Source organism: Lepidochelys kempii, chromosome 14 (genome assembly GCF_965140285.1).
Source record: "Lepidochelys kempii isolate rLepKem1 chromosome 14, rLepKem1.hap1, whole genome shotgun sequence".
NCBI classification, from domain to species: Eukaryota; Metazoa; Chordata; order Testudines; family Cheloniidae; genus Lepidochelys; species Lepidochelys kempii.
The window spans coordinates 21,827,156-21,844,304 of record NC_136393.1 but is presented as its reverse complement, the minus strand read 5'-3'; the positions used below and the strand labels follow the sequence as shown (position 1 = coordinate 21,844,304).

Here is a 17,149-nt window from a genome sequence, read left to right as displayed (position 1 = left end):
TTTCACAGCCCTGTTTATGCAGTGCACTTGTATATGAGTCTACGGAGCTTTCTAGAGCTTTAGCCTTCTGGACAAGGGCCTTTTTCAGTGTGGACTGGAGGGAAAGGCAAGGAGGAGGGAAGAATGAGGCAAAGAAAAGAGGACAAGGTGGGAGAATGATCCACAGCTAGAAGGAAGGAAATGGAGCAAAAGAGGAAGCCCTGGGAGGGAACTAAGAGGTCCATAGTTAGGTACCCAATTCCCACTAGGTGCTTATCTGCATCTTTAGGCACCTAAATGCCTTTAAATATCTGGCTGTGGGTGACTATCTTTTGGTGCCCAAAATACTGGCTGGAATTTTCCAAGCCAATTTGGCATTTAGATACATGACTCTTATTAGTTTTGATGGAAGTTGTGAGACTACGTTTTGCTGTGTTTCTACAGCACCTAGGACAGTGAGAGCCTGGTCTGTGACTGGGGTGGAGTGGGGTGGGGTGCAACATAAATAATCTCTCACTTGCTCTGAAAATCCTGACCATTAGCCTTAGCTGCCTCGGTTTCCCCAGATGGAAAATGGCGATGAAATCTTGCCTTACAGAGGGGTTGTGAAGCTCAGTTCATTCATCTTCTGCATCCTTGGATGGCAAAGTACAAGATATTGTCATGGGAACATACTTGAGTCCATGAGATTGATTTCCTTAGGTTTCTGTTCCGTTTTCCATAAGCTAAGCTAATGCCTATTGAACAGAAGCCTAGGCTAGTCTGATGGAACAGTAAATGCAACAATAGGCAAAAACATTTCTTGCAAGAAACGTGACAAAACTGAGAGCAGGGATCATTGTTAAACAGCATTGTGGATAGTGGGTTTAAGAGATCAAATGTCCTGGGGAGAACACTGCTAGGTATGCATACCAGTCTCCCCAGCAGAGTGGTGGTGGTGGTATCTGCAGTAGAGTAACACCTAGAACTTCATCCAAGAGCCGTGCCCCCATTGTGCTAGGTGCTGGACACACACCTATAAACTGATAGTTATACCAGTATACCGCCCTCCACGCACACACCCTGTGGACACTCCGATTCTAGTATAAGAGAGACTCTTTTCAGTTTAGCTTATGTTGCTTGGGAAGGGGCATAATAGTAATACTTGGCTCTTAGCATCAGATCTCAGAATTATTATTTTCATTTACAATGGGGGAAACTGAGTCACAGAGAAGGAATTTAACTCTGATCTGCAGTTCTGTACTTTGGTTTAAGCCACCCCTATGCTGGAATAAGAGGGTCACTCTGGTGCAACTTCCTCTCTAAACAAGGCAGACAAAGACTGGGGAGTGGAAACCTTAGCCCAGAAAGGGGTGGGTTGTTGCAGAGCTGGGAACAGAATCCAGGTCTCCTGACTTCTAGGGCAGCATGCTCCTTGCAGGACCACCCCACCTCGACTTCTAGGGCAGCATGCTCCTTGCAGGACCACCCCACCTCTCCTGGTACGAGGTGCTACAAAGCGAGTGTTCTTGGATGGCCATGGGGCGTGGTTAGTGTTGCTCTTCTGCACAGGGAAATGGGTGAGTAGTGTTCAGGAATGTCCGTGATCTCAAATGGCACTCCCTGGGATGTTTGCCTCCCTAATACACAAAGGGATTGGGCATAGAAGCCAGGGCAGCAGTAAGGCATCTGCACGGGCTGATATAGCCTCACTGGAAAGCTCCTCCATGTAATGCTTAGCACCTTTATCGGTCAGGAATCTTGCAAAGTGCCTCTGGGCTCCTTTATATTTACCAGTCCATAAAGGAGAGGAGGCAGACATGAAAGGGGGCCTGGCTGCATTTTCTTCATTCTTTCATTTAAAGAGAACAATTCCCTCTTCTCCTCTCTCCAGAAGGAGTCCTGTCCTGCCTGCGAAGTGGAGTTTTAGAATTGTTTAATTCCAGACTCCTGTTGCTCTCCAGTGTCCTCTTTACTTGTTATTGCTGGGAGTCTGTCCAGCCACAGTGTGAGTCAGAGATCTGTCGGGAACACTTGTACCATGCTATACCTGACCGCCTCATTGGAATGGCACGAACCAAAACAGTGTGGTACTTGCCATTCTGAGGATCAGCACTGAAACATCCATCTGAGATTCCTTACACAGGCTGCTCAGAGAGGCATCAGTGGGAGGCTAACACAAACCTCTCTGATTGCTGCAGGGATCGTGGGGGGTTGGGAACAAAGCAGAGGGAAAGTTACCATATTTATGGTGCCAGCCTTTACATAGGAAAATATGCAGGCGGATTAGCAACCCCACTAAATCTCTGGCTGCTTTACAGGTTTAGGGTACGTCTGCACTGCAATCGTGGGGTGTGATTGCAGTTTATGTAGACAATCCCTGGCTGGGTTTAATCGCGTTAGCACGGGTACCAATAGCCGTGAAGCCGCACCAATGTGGGCTTCTGCAGGGGTTGTGGCAGTCTTCCTGGAACCCTAGGTAATCACTCAGGCAGCTAAGACATACTGAAGCCCATACTGCGACTTCATTGCTCGAAGCTAGCAAGATTAAAGCTAGCTTGGGTACATCGACAGACTGCAGTCACACCCCGTGACTGGTGTAGATGTTGCCTGCTACACTTGGCTAGAGGGTGTTTGGTATCGAACAAACCAGCCATGCATGAATGAACTGTATCTGGATTGAGCTAGGGGACGTGTGTAGGAGTCCTAGATTACAACAACTGCAAGAAGATTCTTTCATTCAGATGGCCACCCTCATGTGTATTTTCTAGCTATTACTAAGGCTATGTCTATGCTACGGACCTTACAGCAGCTACAGCTGCTGTAAGGTTGACAGTGTTGTGGTTTTCATCCTCTTTAAGCAGACACTGCTTGAAAAGTAAGATCCTGCCTCTGCAACCCACTTGTAGAGTATGTGGGGTGGGGGGTGTCTCTCCCACTAACCGGCTTAGCCCGTTCGCTCAAAAAGTAGAGGCTTGTTTTTAATGAACCCTGCTGACCTTTTCCAGACCATGGCCCTGAAACCGTAGAGTTTTGCCCTAACATTCTTGGTCAGGAATTTCCCTTCCCCTTAGCTTTGTGTATGCATGTTGTGTGCTATGGCTGTGTGCTTGGCTGATGCCTTCTTCCCAATAGGTGGCTGCATTTTGGGGGTGCCACTTGTATACAGGTTGGGCTTTGAGATCTTTTAGGAGGAAGGATGCCCCATGCATACAAAATACAGTATCATTATAAGCTGCAAACTACAGCACATGGGTATGTTCTGTGCCTGTCACCATTTCACATGATGTGCTGAACTTAATACTTTGCAGATTAAGCAGGCAGGTTGCTCAAATCTACCTCGAGATTCTTTTCACTTGTAATTTACTGTGGAATTAAATTTAAGGTCAGGAAAATGGCACTACGATGACCATTTTTCACAGCATATCCGCTTCCTGGGTGGTGGCTTCTCCCTTGTCCTGCACCTTGCGTCGTCATTCACAAACCTGAGTGGTCGCCTTTCCCACTTGTTCTGTGCTCATTCTGCCAAACTGTAAATGATGATTAAGTGAATGGCACAGAGCTGTGTTCTCATTATACCTGCTCATTTTAAGCTTTCATTGCTGTTACCCCAGCAGGGCTCATAGCTCTCTGTGGTGACCATCACTGAACTATCTGACACTTCTACAGTGTTTCATGTAGGGAAGAGTTATTACCCTCATGTTATATGTGGGGAAACTGAGGCACAGAACATGGCTTACCTAAGGTCTCACAGGTGGCAGAGCAGGGAATCAAACCCAGCTCTCCCAAGTCCAAGACTAGTGTCCTAACCACAGGACAACCCTTCCTTTCTCTGACAGACTGAACTGGAGTCTACACTACAGCACGAGTCGTCAGCAAAACTTCACATTTCTGAATGCAGACTCTTCATTGCTGGTGAGGGTGTGAGAAGCAGGATGAATGTGGATGGGCTTGCAGATCCTAAGTAGAATTTCAGTGGCAGCCCTTCAAATAATTCCAGCCTTTCCCAAAAGCCATTTGCTTAATTAGTGTTAGAAAGGGGGCTCTAAAAAACCCCTGGCACAAGGTGCGCTGTCTTCTCCTCTGCTGCCCCTCCCCTCCCACCTCCAGTGTATTTCCTTCCATCTGCTCCTGGAAATAAGGATGCAAACACTTGGCTGGATAGATGCTTACCTAAATTCAGATTAAGCCCCTCAATCCACCGTGGAAGCCACAAACAACCGTTTGAGATGACGTGATTCTGAGGAGCCGATAGTAGATTCCATTAGCCCCAAATCTTTCCACTGGAAGTTATTTTTTATTTATAAAGTGAAAAATAGACCCATCTGTAGGTTATAATACTAAACCAGGAGAGTTAATGTAATTCGGGGGCAGTGATTGGACAATAGCATTCTGCACTTGGAGGTTGGGATATTCAAAAGAGATTAAGGCAGTTGAAACTCATTGAGACTTGGGCACCTGCCTCCATTAACAATACTAGCCTTCATCTGTTGATTTCAAAGCAGTTCACTAACTTGGGCAAGTGTCCTTGTGCCCATTTTATAGAGGAGGCCAAGAGCCGCATCAAACGGCAGGTTCTGAGTACAGACGCAGACTAGAACCCAGGCTTCCTGAGTCTCAGTCAAGAGCACTGTCTGCTAGACCCCATGGCTGTTACTTACCAGTGGCTATTCTTGCTGCTTTCAGTGGCTGCCTGTGTATCCCTATGACGTGGATTGCTATTAGCATGGGAATGTGCACATTTGGTATAAAGCCTTCAGGTGGCAGAACCAAGAAGAGGGATGCAGTTCAAGGGGTCCTCACCCTCTAACTCAGCAGAACTTTTTGCTCTCTGGAAGGCCCTCTCATAAACTAATCGCCGCCAAAGGAAAAAGATTTAGGGGCCTGATCCAGAGCCCACTGAAATCAGGAAAGGCTCCAGTTGGCATCATCATCATTGGACTTTGACTCAGATCCTATATTAAGAGCGAAATGCAGCAGGCTTTTAATCAGCCAGCTGGTGTATTGAACCATCTCTCCTTATTTGATAGTTTAAGGCTCACATGGCAGCGAGAAAACAACAAGAAAGATTGTTACTGTGCTTATCACTGTGATTTCCCCGCCCCTTCTCCATTGATGTTCCCCTGAGAACAGACAAACCATACTGCTTTTTCCTAACAGCACTGGCTGTTAGCTGATGTGCTGAAGTCGCTATATTGCTCCTCCCGATAGCCAGTTGTCTATGGCTGAGTTCAATGATTTGAGCCGATCTGTGCTGAAAACTTCTGTCACCATGGCTGTCTCCCTCAGAGGTGTGAAAAATCCCCTCCCGGAGCAAGGCAGTTAAGATGTCCTAACCCCTGGCATAGACAGCACTAGATCAAAGGAAAAATTCTTCTGTTGACCTAGCACCGCCTCTCTGGCGATGTGGATTAACTACAGTGAGGGGAAAATGCCTCCTGTCGCTGTAGCGAGTGTCTACCCTGCAGCCGTGCCACTGTAGTGTTTTAAGCGTAGACATAGCCTGATTTATTATTTGATTACATTAGCGGTACTTCAACAGCTCTTATCTCACTGATAACAAGGCTATGTTCAAGGAGCTGTCGAGTGGCAAAAGATCTGAAGGAAAGTGCAGAGTTTGTGGTTTTGTTGACCTAAGGCAGGACTTGAGATTGACTAGATGTTGAGAGCGTTTCATGTGCATGGCATTTAAAACATAAAGTGATCATTGGTACTCTACTTGCTTACAGTGGTGATAACCCTTGCATCCTAAGTGATGGCAAATATTGTTAGAAACGGGTATATAATGGGATGCCTGCTCACCACTGAGATGCAGCCACCTCTGGAATAAAATACAGCAGCTTTTTATTTATTTATTTATGTATTTATTTATTTTTAATAGCTCAGAGCAACTCTGCACAGCGCTTTGGGATAGGAAGCACAATAGAATAATGAGGCAAACTGTGCTTTGACATGCACAGGAGCAGCTCTCGTTGACTTCATTTCACTTGTGTGATCAAGACCTGAATTTGGCCCACTGTATGGAACTTTACGGGGGCAGGATAATCTTAAAGGAAATTGGAATTGGGTGTGGACCGTGGGGCTAACCCAACTGCTCTTATGACATATGTAAGCTTTAAAAGAGCCCTGTGGGGCAAAAATCCAAAAGGAGTGAAACTACCAGAACTACAGAAATGCAATACAGCTCCATGAAAATTCCTCTAAAAATGTATGGAATTAAACCAAGTCAGATTAGTATGCATTGTCCTTTAGTATTTTCTTTTATTCCATAGGATGTTTCAAAAAAGTCTAGAGTGAAGTGATCATTTTCTGTTAAATTCTGTAGGACTCTTCCACAGCTGTCTACAATAGCACGATGCAGGCCTGTATTACAATTCGAGTTCTGGTTGAAGTCTGTGTTTAAATTTTTGGGGGAAGTTCTGCTCTCAGTTCCACAGGTGCAGCTCCCATGGACTTCAGTGGGAGTAACATCCATGTCACTGAGTGCAGCAGTTGACCTTTGTGTTCTAAAATAGCTTCTTTCCATTGCATAATGCTTTACTAGAGCAGCGTGGAGGCAGCTGGACACAGAAGACGAGTCATTGGTTGTCATGTGGCTAAACAAATAAGCAGGCAGGGTGCAGATTTAATAATGGCTGGCTGGCTGTCTTACTGAAGCTGGGACACGGCTTAAAACGTAGGGTGGGAGCAATATTATATAGTGCAAGGGAAGAGCACAAGTTTGGGATTTGAGACTTTGGCCAGATCTTCAGCTGGTGTGAATTAAAGTCAGTGGTGCTACATCTGTTCACACCAGCTGGCTCCGTAGGTTATGTTCCTGGGTCTGCCATGTATTTTCTGTACATGGCTTTGGGCAACTCACGTCCCTGCTCTGTGCTTCAATTTCCACCTCAATAAAATGAGGATGATGATCCTTGCTTCCTGTACGTGATTGATTAACTTGAAATGCTTTGAGATCTCAGGATAATAAAGAATTTTGATGTCAAGTTTTATTTAAAAAGCCACTACTGCAGTGTTTATTACAATGATATTGTAATGGTCCCTAGTTGCAGTATTTTGGGTCATTGCTGTAGCATTTGTTTTGCTTTCCAAGGGGAGTTACACACCCACGAACAATGGAAATAGCTGGGCAGTGACTCATGGAGGGGCTGGTCTGACTAATCTCTTTACCAGTCTTCAAACTTAGCTACGATAAAGTGTCTTTCCTAAGGGCTTAGTTCCATAAGGGTGTAAGTGGGAGTGTTTATACCAGCTGTCTATTTATATCACCTAGGAGCTGGCCAGCTTATTGTCTGTCTTGTTTAAGAATGGCTTTCGTGTTTCTCTTCAGGGCCTGGTCCAAAGCTTACTGAAGTCAATGAAAATATTTCAGTTGACTCTTGTGGGCTTTGGATCAGGCTCTGAGTCCCTGTGGACCCACTAATATGAATGTTCCTCAAGTTACAAATGAACAGCCTTGCCCACTGATTTGGTGGCGTGTTCCAGGATCCCAGTGTTACCCATTACACCTTGTTTTATCCTCAAATGGGAAGGACTACTGGGTGTTGCTGACTGTATAGCACAAGATGCTCCAAACAGAATGAAATGAGATAAGTGGTTGCAACCAAGAAAATAATCCATTTAAAGTGGGACTTCCAGGGCTGCCTAATGGACTGATGCCCAATTCCTGTTCACTTTAGGGAAATAGGAATTGGGTATCCAGATATTTTAGGCAGCTTTGAAAAATCTCATTCTTAATGCTGAGCAAATATGGACAAGAGGAATCGCTAAAGAGTGAGCTCCTGGTTGCCTTGCATGTCAGCACTTGGGTAGGGCTATACCCAGGGCTAGCCCTGAGACCAGATTGTACCCCCCATGCCAGCCCTTGGGTAGGTACCCAGGAGCAGTACTGAGATCATACTGTGCTTTGTGTGACTACACTGGGACCACACCATGATTTGTCCAAGCCGGCTTGCCCTTAGAAATCCTGGAGCCATTCTTCCTTGTGTAACTGGGGTTGGCTTCTGCAGGGGTTTCTTGTGATGACCTGGGGTCTGATAAGGGAAGGACGTATGTTCTCCCATGAATGGCAAATGGTGGAGATGAAAAAAGATCTCGCCAGTCCAATCCTGCAAGGCCGCAGAGAAGGGCTGTTCCTTGCTATGCAAGAACGGAGGCAAGTAGTGTCATTCCCATGGATCCTCAAGAGGTTACATGTGCTCAGCAAGAGCCTATGAGCCAGATCCAGAGCACAATGAAGTTCATGGGAAGGTGTTCGTGGACTTTAATGGCGTCAGAATCAGGCTTTTTAGTAGGAGCAGCAGCTGATCCATGCAGAGAAATCACAGCTGTAACTAATGTTGCCCTGACTGTGTTTCTCTGTTTTCCCCAGAGTGGCTGCAGTCTGTCCAAGCTATGATGATCCTCTCCATTATCTTCAGCGTGTTGTCCTTGTTCCTATTCTTTTGCCAGCTGTTTACGCTCACCAAGGGTGGACGGTTTTACATTACTGGAATCTTCCAGATCCTTGCCGGTAAGTGGGGAGTGATAAATGGGCGATGGCTTGGAGGACGTAAAGGGGAAAACGCTCTCGGGCGGAGGCATGAGGGCTAATGACAGACAAGCAAGCTCTTGAATAACAAAGAGGGCTCTGTTTGGCTATTAGTTAGTTTTAGTTGACAAGGGATTAGGATTGGGGCAGTGGGAATTGGCTTTTCTAGAAGCTGCAATGCGAAGGCCTCTGAGTTGGCACCTACACTACGTGACTGAAGAGAACAGAGCATGAATGGGAGGGCACAATTCTGCCTTCAGATGTATAGGTCTGTAGTCCACTGATACGTGTGTGTTATGTGGTCCCCGCTCTGTGCCAGATCCACGGAGGTTAGAAGTCTGGTATAGTCCCTGCTAGAGGGCTTTAGCTCAAGCTGCAGCAGCTTCTGCTTTTAGCCCCAGAGGTTCCTGGTTCTACCCAAGTGCACCAGCCCTCATAGGTGCTAACTCCCAATTAATTCGCTGGGAATTACACGTGCTCAGCCCCTCTGAAAATCAGCCCCTGTGCCTTTCAGGCTGGGCACATAATTAATGCCCTCTTCTTCACCTTTTAGGGTCTGCAGAGACACTGGGGTAACTCCATAGACTTCTGTGCTGTTACAGCAGGGATGAGTTTGGCCCAGTAGCTACATCTTCCTTTTGTTTAGCTGAGAGACTGGATGCTGACAGCCTGCAGTGAGTTAGGCTGCCCCAGGGACTTTGCATCTCCTAGATTTCATACTGAACAGAGTCAGGCTTCCTAAACTGACAGCGTGAGACATGTGACTTCTTCCCCAGAAGACGTTCTTTATAGGCGTGCTGTAAGGGGGGGCACAGTGCTTTCCGTCTCAGCCAGGGCCACTACAGCTTACGAAATTAGACCGCCGCTTTTCATATCCAGCTGCATCATCTAAGTCTTAGCTATAGTTCAGCTTTGAAAACCTGTTTCTTTTAAATGTAGTTAGGTACAGCTCTTGTTTAGACGTAGATGCCATAAACACAGAGGGGTCTGTTAGGTTGCCTAGTATAGAATTATGCAGATGATTTCTAAGAGTTAAATCAAAAAGAACCAAATTATGCAAATAGGCTCTTGTGAAATTTATATTCCCAAAGGAGAACAATCTGAGCATGAGACTCAAGGGCAGAAGCCACGTTGCTGGCCAGAGCTTTATTTGACACACTGATCCAAAAGCACCTTGGGAGGTGATCCAGAGGTCACTGAGGTTAATGGAAAGGCTCCCAATCAGTTTTAGAATTCTCTCCTTAGTGGCTGGCAAGTGAGCAGGCTGCGAAGAAGGGACTTGGAAAAGTTTAGCACAAAGCTACGTAGCAAGAATGGTATGAAACCTATTACACATCCTGTGTAGAAAGACTTCACGCAGGTGGTGAGCTTATATTGGGCAATGATCTCTGGAAGAGGCTTTGTCTAATAACTCATTACAGCTCTGGATTCAAGTAAAGAAAATGGATATTGATAGTTAACCACGCACTCTACATTAGTAATGAAGTTCTCCAATTGAGAATCGATCTAATAGTTCTGACCGCAGTGGGCATCCCTCTCCTTATTGAGTGGTATGCCCTGCGCTATGTTTGCTCCAAAAAGTTGTTTTCTCCTGCTTGTAACTTCTGCAGGCAGGGTTTTTCTGGATGTGGTTCTCTTGTTGGTATCTGACTTTCAAATTCTGCACATGGGTGAAAAAGGGTTTGATGATTCCAGGGACACACACAGGGATATGGCCTGTTGTTAATGATGGTGGTGAGCAGATGATGTGCTCAGCACTGTTCAAGATGCAGAAGGAAAAGGGTATCTTTCCACTGGAGGTTAGAACCAGATCCTGGGGTCCAGCCAGACTACACAGCTCACCTTCACGCCCCCAGCCAGAGGGCTTCCTGCTGTGCTAGCCCCCTTCTCTGTAAGTAAGCCCTGCATGCAGCGGTAAGTGCAGGCAAGGATCTGACCCTAACCCTGGAGCCTGTAATCCAAATTATCCATGTCCTCTCTGAGTCACAGGCCTGGCCTCAGCCCAGATCAAAAACTTTTCCAGTCCCTTCTTCACAGCATGCAAACATACCAGCAGCTAGGGAGGAGGCGAAGGGCCTGGTCTGATGCCCTTTGAAGAGAATGGGAGCCTTGACTTCAAGGGATGGTTGGTTGTGTGTGTGTGTGTCGGTTAACTGGCCGAGCCCACTGCCTAGTGGACACAAGTCCACATCCAGCCAGATGGGCTCCTTGTTGAGGTCCCAGAAGAAGGCAAAGAGTGAATGGGCCACAGCGACTGAACTCCCCTCTTGCCCAAGCCAGGGTTGAGGCAGCTTGTGGGCGGGCAGTGGGGTGGGGGTGTTTGTACCCCTGTTGCCTGCACCTACCTGTTTTGTGGATAAACACAGGATGTCCTTCCCCAGCACTACAGGTACCGCTGTCCTCATACCCTTGCTGTTGGCTAGGCTGGAACTAAATGCTGGCAGCAGCATCCTAAATCAACTCCGTCAGCATCTCTGCCTCTGTTGAAGCAACAGGCTGAAAAGAAATGGATACAATAAGAGCTTGAGTGCGTGCCCCTACTTCTGTATGGAGAAGCTCAGGGCAGTTGTTAGGCCTCATTATCCTGAATTTCAGGATAGCTGTTTGTAAACAGCAGCTAGAATCCATGTCCTCCACTCCTTCAGAGCGGTCTGGTCCAGAGCTGAGCAGTCGTGCTCAGAGGAGCCGGCTGGTCTCCCCTTGCCCTCCTCTCAGATTTTCTCATGCACCAAAAAAGGTGGGCTGGGGTTTAAAGCCAAAAGAGCAAATTCCTGTGGCATCCAGTCTTTGTGGATATTAGTCTTCTCCCTCTCTATAGCCTTGGAAAGGCCTGGCTTGACTCCTGAGGAGCCGTGATTCAGGATCCCTTCAGGAACGGGCCATCGCCTGCCTGTGTCTTTCCTGCTAGAGGTCTCTGTCAAGGCTAGTTTGAGCAATGGAAATTCCATTGCGGCTGGGTGGAGCTGCTGCAAAGTGCCTCTGTGGGAGGTGAGGAGATGTCTCTTCCCAGACACATCGTTCAGCCCTGGCACTGTCTGTTCAGATGATCCTGCTTCCAGGGCAACCCACTGACTGGGTGAGTCACCCTGGCAGGGCCAGGATCCACAGTGTAAACTCCTCTGTTTGTGGAGCCTGACTCATCAGCCGTGCTGAGGCTGAAGCCAATGGGCTGTCAAGTGCAGGAGCTCTGATGTTCCCAAACGGCTGTGCTGGTTCCAATCCATGCAGGGCCTTTCAGCTCGGGGGAGACGCTCGTCTCTCACCATTGCTGCTGCTTTCTGGTGAGGTGACCCAGCTCATAGTCCCTTCGTGTATCTCTGCCTCGTGGAACATACAGAATTGTAGGCATTGGGGATAGACAAGACTTATGAGTTCATATCTAGTCCTTCCACCTGGGCCAGTGCTGGGTACACCTAGAGCATGTTCCCTAGGACCCATGCAGTGAGCCTCCCTTTAGGAGATTATTCCAGCATCTAGATCTCACTGTTAGGAAGCTTTTCCTGACTGTCTGCCTAAAGATTCTTAGATGTGAGTTCAGCCCTGTTATTCCTAATTTGGACCCCCTTCCGCCACCCTTAAAAACTCCTCCCTATCTATCATGGGTGTCTACACGCTGCAAATATTTCTAGATGGATTCCACATGCAGTGTAAGTGTAAGAAGAATCAGGCTGTCGGCAGACTGAAAGAACACTTGCAAGTCCATCTTTCCGGCCCCTTTATAATTTTTGTTCTTCTTCGGACTTCATTTGTCTTTTTTTTGTTCCCTAGTGCCCAGGACTGCAGTCAGCACACTTGGCTAATTTGTGGCTTAGGCTCTGTCAGATACAGACTGGTTTTACTGACTGACTTTTGCATTCCATGCATCTCAAGGCATTTTGCAAAGCCCTGAGAGGTAAAGGTGGCTGCGCACGCAAACACCGCAGCTATTGCACCCAGCAACAGCTTGCACGCCGCTTTGCATGCTGGAACACCTTGTGTGCAACAGGGGGATGGTAGACTGAGTAGCAAGATAACCCTGGTACCCTAAGACCGGTGAGAACAGACAAGGAACTCGAGCTAAACTTTCTTCTGAAGGACAGTTCCTCTGACCATACAAGGGGAATGTTGGTGTTGAAGCTCCCAAAAGAGAACGTTGGCTAGAGCCCAGCATTCAAGTTTTCCCCACGCTGCTCTATCCCAAATGGGAGGCTAGACTTAAAGTTCTTCCTAGTTCATGGCTGTTCTAGCCTAGTAGTTGCCACATCAGGCTACCATGAGCTACAGAAGATAGGGTATCAAGGGCAAGGTATGGTCAGGATAACCTTACAGTACTTTGCACTTCTACGTGCCCTTCTGTCTTAGGATCTCAAAGTGCTTTTCAGACATCAGGTAATTAAGACATCACAGTGCCCCTTGGAAGATTGGTATTCACACAAATGCACATGCCTTTGTGCACTGAACGGCACCATCAGGTGGCTGAAAATCAAACCCCAAAGGAGTTGCACAAGGTACGCATCAGAACGGGAAAGATACCCCAGCTCTCTTGATACCCTACCCTGAAATTTACTCACCGGAGTATATTCCCAGGGTCAGAATCACTAATTCTGTATCTCCAAGAGAAACGCAGTCATTGTCATCTCTTCACTTCTACCAGATTCCTTCAATGGACAATTGACTGCAGTATTTCTAACCATCCGTAGGTGGCTCTGGAATGGTCGCTTGCTGGTTTTCTATCCCACCAGAGTCAACAGACAATCATTTTGCTTTCTTTGCATGGGCCAGTGCAGTAGGAGTTCTCTTCTGTGCCTGGAAAATGGAAACAGCATTCAGCAGCTTATTAATTAAACATATTCCCACTTCTGCACTTTCTGTGAACAAAGGAGCAGTGTGAAGTGAAATAACAGCTCAAATAGCACTGCGGTTAGCTGTAGGTGGTCCTGATGCCCGGTGGAGAGATTTGGAACAGAGTTGGCTTCGATAGCACCGTGAATGGATAATGGAATTGCGGGGATCAACTAAAAGCCCTTGTATTTGGCGGGGGATAGTGGTGGCTTTGTGTGAGCACTTTGCAGCCCCCAATGTGGATATTTTTTGCGACCCTGCTGGAGTATTGGTCGATGCTGTGATTGAGGGGTCATGCCTGGCCCACCATAAACACAGGACTCACAGGCTTGATCCTTGGCAGCCCTGAGCTTGGGGAAGCTGGGAAATAGAGACAGTGTACTCATCCCATGACAGTTAGAAACTCTTCCCAGGGTGGCAGTGATGTACTTTGGACACTGTGTTCCTCTCTCCTGCCCCCATCTGTGAGCTGATCACAGAGCATGGGGAGGAGACTAGAAGGGGGGACTGAGAGCACACCTCTACCAAATAAGCTTGGATAGGGGCCCATTTTAAAGAACGCTTAGATTTCAAATGCAGAACGGCTCTCTGCATCACTGCATCAGCAGGTGTGGAGTGACCTTGGGAAATTCTGTGCCTCTCCCTCCTAACACAAGGCACAAGAATTTGGAAATGAATCTGGGCTCCTGCCATATTGCTCAGAGAAAAGACCTGAACATTGAATGCCCCATGTATCAAATCTGAGGCCCATTGAAATCATTTGAGGTATCTAACCCTCCTATGAGCTTTAATTCCTCAAGACACAAAATGTGTCCTCCTGGCCTGGTTCTGTAGCTGGAACATTGGTTCATGCACCCTGCAGACCCTGGGTTTGAATCATGGCTTGGATCACATGAAACAGGAGTTGGCTGGAGGAAATCCCAAAAGTGGGCATGATGGGTGATCTCTCCTCTAGAGAGGCTCAGGAATTGTAAAATAGGCAAGTGGTGCAGACCAGGATTGAGGCGCATTGGCAGAGCTGTCTATGAGGAACACGCACAGTACGCTGTGGTGGGGTCATTAGCTAGATTATGCAGCCCTTACTTACCCTGGTAAGCACTTCGTCCCGTGAACTTCAGTGGGAGTACCCCTGGGAGTGAAAGTTCACCCCCAAGAGTATAGGTTACACAAACGATATTGCCTTTTAATAGATCAGATTCCATGAGCAGGTCTCACGAGTGTGATTGCCGAGCTTGATTATGTCAGTCCAAAAATCCTAAATGAATGCAGAGCTCTGATCAACTCCTACATTCTTAAACCACAGCAGGTTTTCGGTTCTTTTTTTTCAGCTGCATCCCCATACACCCAGATTTTTGATCAGGCTTCTCTGTTTGTGGCACATGGTTATAGGTGGGATGGGTGGGTTTAATCAGTGTTGTTCAGCATTGTCCCTGCCAGCATCACCGGCCAGGAAAGCAAGGGCAGCTCTTGCATTACACAGAGCATCCTCAGTGCAGCTTGTTCCATATTTACTTCTTCTCCCTAGGCCTGTGCGTGATGAGTGGTGCAGCCATCTTCACTGTGAGACACACGGACTGGCAGCCTGACACAAGTGATACCTCCTTCGGCTTTGCGTACATCCTGGCTTGGGTTGCCTTCCCACTGGCCGTCGTCAGCGGGGTGATCTACGTCATCTTGAGGAAGCGCGAATAATGAAGCATGAGGCTGGGGGGGGGGGGCAAGACAAGGGCACTCATGATGTCCATGGAGGGGATTGAGGCAGGGGAAGAAAAGATGACAAAACTTGGGGGGGGGGAAGTTAACCAAACCCCCACCCCCCAAATAAAAACCCAACCAAAAAAACCCCAAAAGGAAACACACCAAGGGTTACTGTGTTAATTGAAGATGTATATAGTATCTATGGTTTAAAAAACCTATTTATAACACTTTTTACATATATGTACATAGTATTGTTTGCTTTTGTTGATCATCTGCTATGTGTTAAAGCCTAAAGAAGTGCCTAAAGAACTATTACTCCTAACAGTGTAACAAGAGTGCAGTATTTTTTGGGTCCTTGTTTTTGTTTTACCCTGAATGCGAATGGAATCCTCTTTGAAAGCTCCCACCGCGAGGCAACCCACCAAAGAAACCCCAAGTCAGACCAGATCCCCAGATGGCGTAAATCAGGGTCGCTCCAGTGGCTTGAATGGAGCGATGTCCATTTACATCAGCTGAGGATCTGCCTCCTCCTAAAAGTGCCACGATCCTATTACCTGAAGTGCATGTATAAATACCATGCCTCAGGAATTTAGGAGCACAGAGCCAAATTTTCAAACCACCTGAGTGATGTAGGAGCCCAAGTCCCATTAACTTGCCAACCACACCCAGTTGGGAACTTGGGCTTCTAAGTCACGTAGGCACGTTTAAAATTTTTACCTACCAGGTCCATTGAAATTTTACTGAAACAAGTGTACCTTAACCCCTTTTTCTTTTGGAAGTTTCCCCTTAGAACACCAATACTTTCCTGTGTTAGGCCTTGTGTATAACAAACTCTCACATACCCATCCCCACACACCCAAACCACCCAAGAACTGTAGCCTATGACCTTGAAATGTATTTTTTCCTTGCCGTGTAGATACAGATGGGAAAGAATCAAAAACAATATATATCTATGAAATAAAATACCAAATATGTGAAATGGTGCTATCTATTTGCCATTCCTTATATCACTAGCCATTTAACCTTACTCACTGGAAATTCAGTTAACAATTTTATGAGATAAACAAAGAAGATAGAAATGATAAATAATTCTATGTAATATAAGTGGTCTATAACTGCTTTTGTACTTAGACAAGTTGCTCTTAGTATTATTGTTTAATAAAAGCATTTATAACCAGTTTTTTTTCCCTCATGGTCAGGAGTAGCAGAAACAAATCTCTGGATGGAACCCGTAGGTCTTCATCCTCTGGAGTCCGGCTTCTGTAATCCTCTTTCTGTGCTTCAGAGGTGTGTCTGGCAATGAATTGTATGGGCATTTTACTGTAGATTCATATACGGTGCCTTCTGATGCTAAGACTCCAGACATTCTGTTTGTTTTTTATTGGTTTTTTTGCTTTGCTTTTCTGATTTTATACCGACTGTGTGGACTAAGCAGCAATGAAATAAAAGTCAGAATAACTCAACTGGTTCAGCTTTATTTATTTATTCAGGGCTACAGTGTGAATGCACCAAATTGATCTACTTATGTGCCTTTGCCGTAGCATCTGAGTACCTCGTTACTGGGTTTGAGCCTCGCACCACCCTACTGTTTAAGGAAGTATCCCTGTAAAGTGGGCATTGCTCAGGGGCCAGCAGGCATAGTGGTCAGGCTGCAGCCAAACAGTCTCCGGGTCTCGGGATGGGCTTTTCTGGATAGCCTCGGGGGCCCAATGGCCAAGTTAGTTTCTTTTCCCCCTACCGCCCAAGCCCTCCGGGGTGTCTCAGTAGGCTGTGGGAGGAAGGAAGGATAGGGGTACCCGGACCCACCCTCTCCACCAGGTCTGGGCCTGGCCCAAGGTGAGGAGAGGCCACGGAGGCTGAGTCCCTTCTGGCTGCTACTCATGGAAGCAGCCCAGGGAAGGCTGATCCCCTTCCCTGTTTTCCCTTCAGTTTTCTTTCAGTCTCAGCCATTTCTAAACCTGAGGGGGGTGCTTCCTATCCCACTCTGAGTCTAGTTGTTCCTCCTGGTCAGGCCCTGGCCTCTGGGCCAGGCCTTACAGTCCTGATCCTTGCCCCATAGATCGCGCTCTGCCTCTGTGGCTGCAGCCTCTCTGCCATCTTGCTGTCCCTACAGAGCTCCGTGGTCCTCCATAGGCAGCTGCT

General features: G+C 46.9%; 1 protein-coding gene across 2 annotated transcripts in view; it reads left to right on the top strand.

Annotated features, from left to right (window-relative positions):
- The window catches only part of PMP22 (peripheral myelin protein 22), a 32,344-nt gene extending 15,874 nt beyond the window's left edge, over positions 1 to 16,470 (top strand). For both annotated transcript variants that reach the window (XM_073310398.2, XM_073310399.2), the window contains exons 4-5: positions 8,330 to 8,470; positions 14,835 to 16,470. In XM_073310398.2, coding sequence (XP_073166499.1) covers positions 8,330 to 8,470; positions 14,835 to 15,001 — 308 coding nt within the window. In that variant the 3' untranslated portion in view covers positions 15,002 to 16,470. The remainder of the gene's footprint in view (positions 1 to 8,329; positions 8,471 to 14,834) is intronic.
- Positions 16,471 to 17,149: the final 679 nt, after the last annotated feature.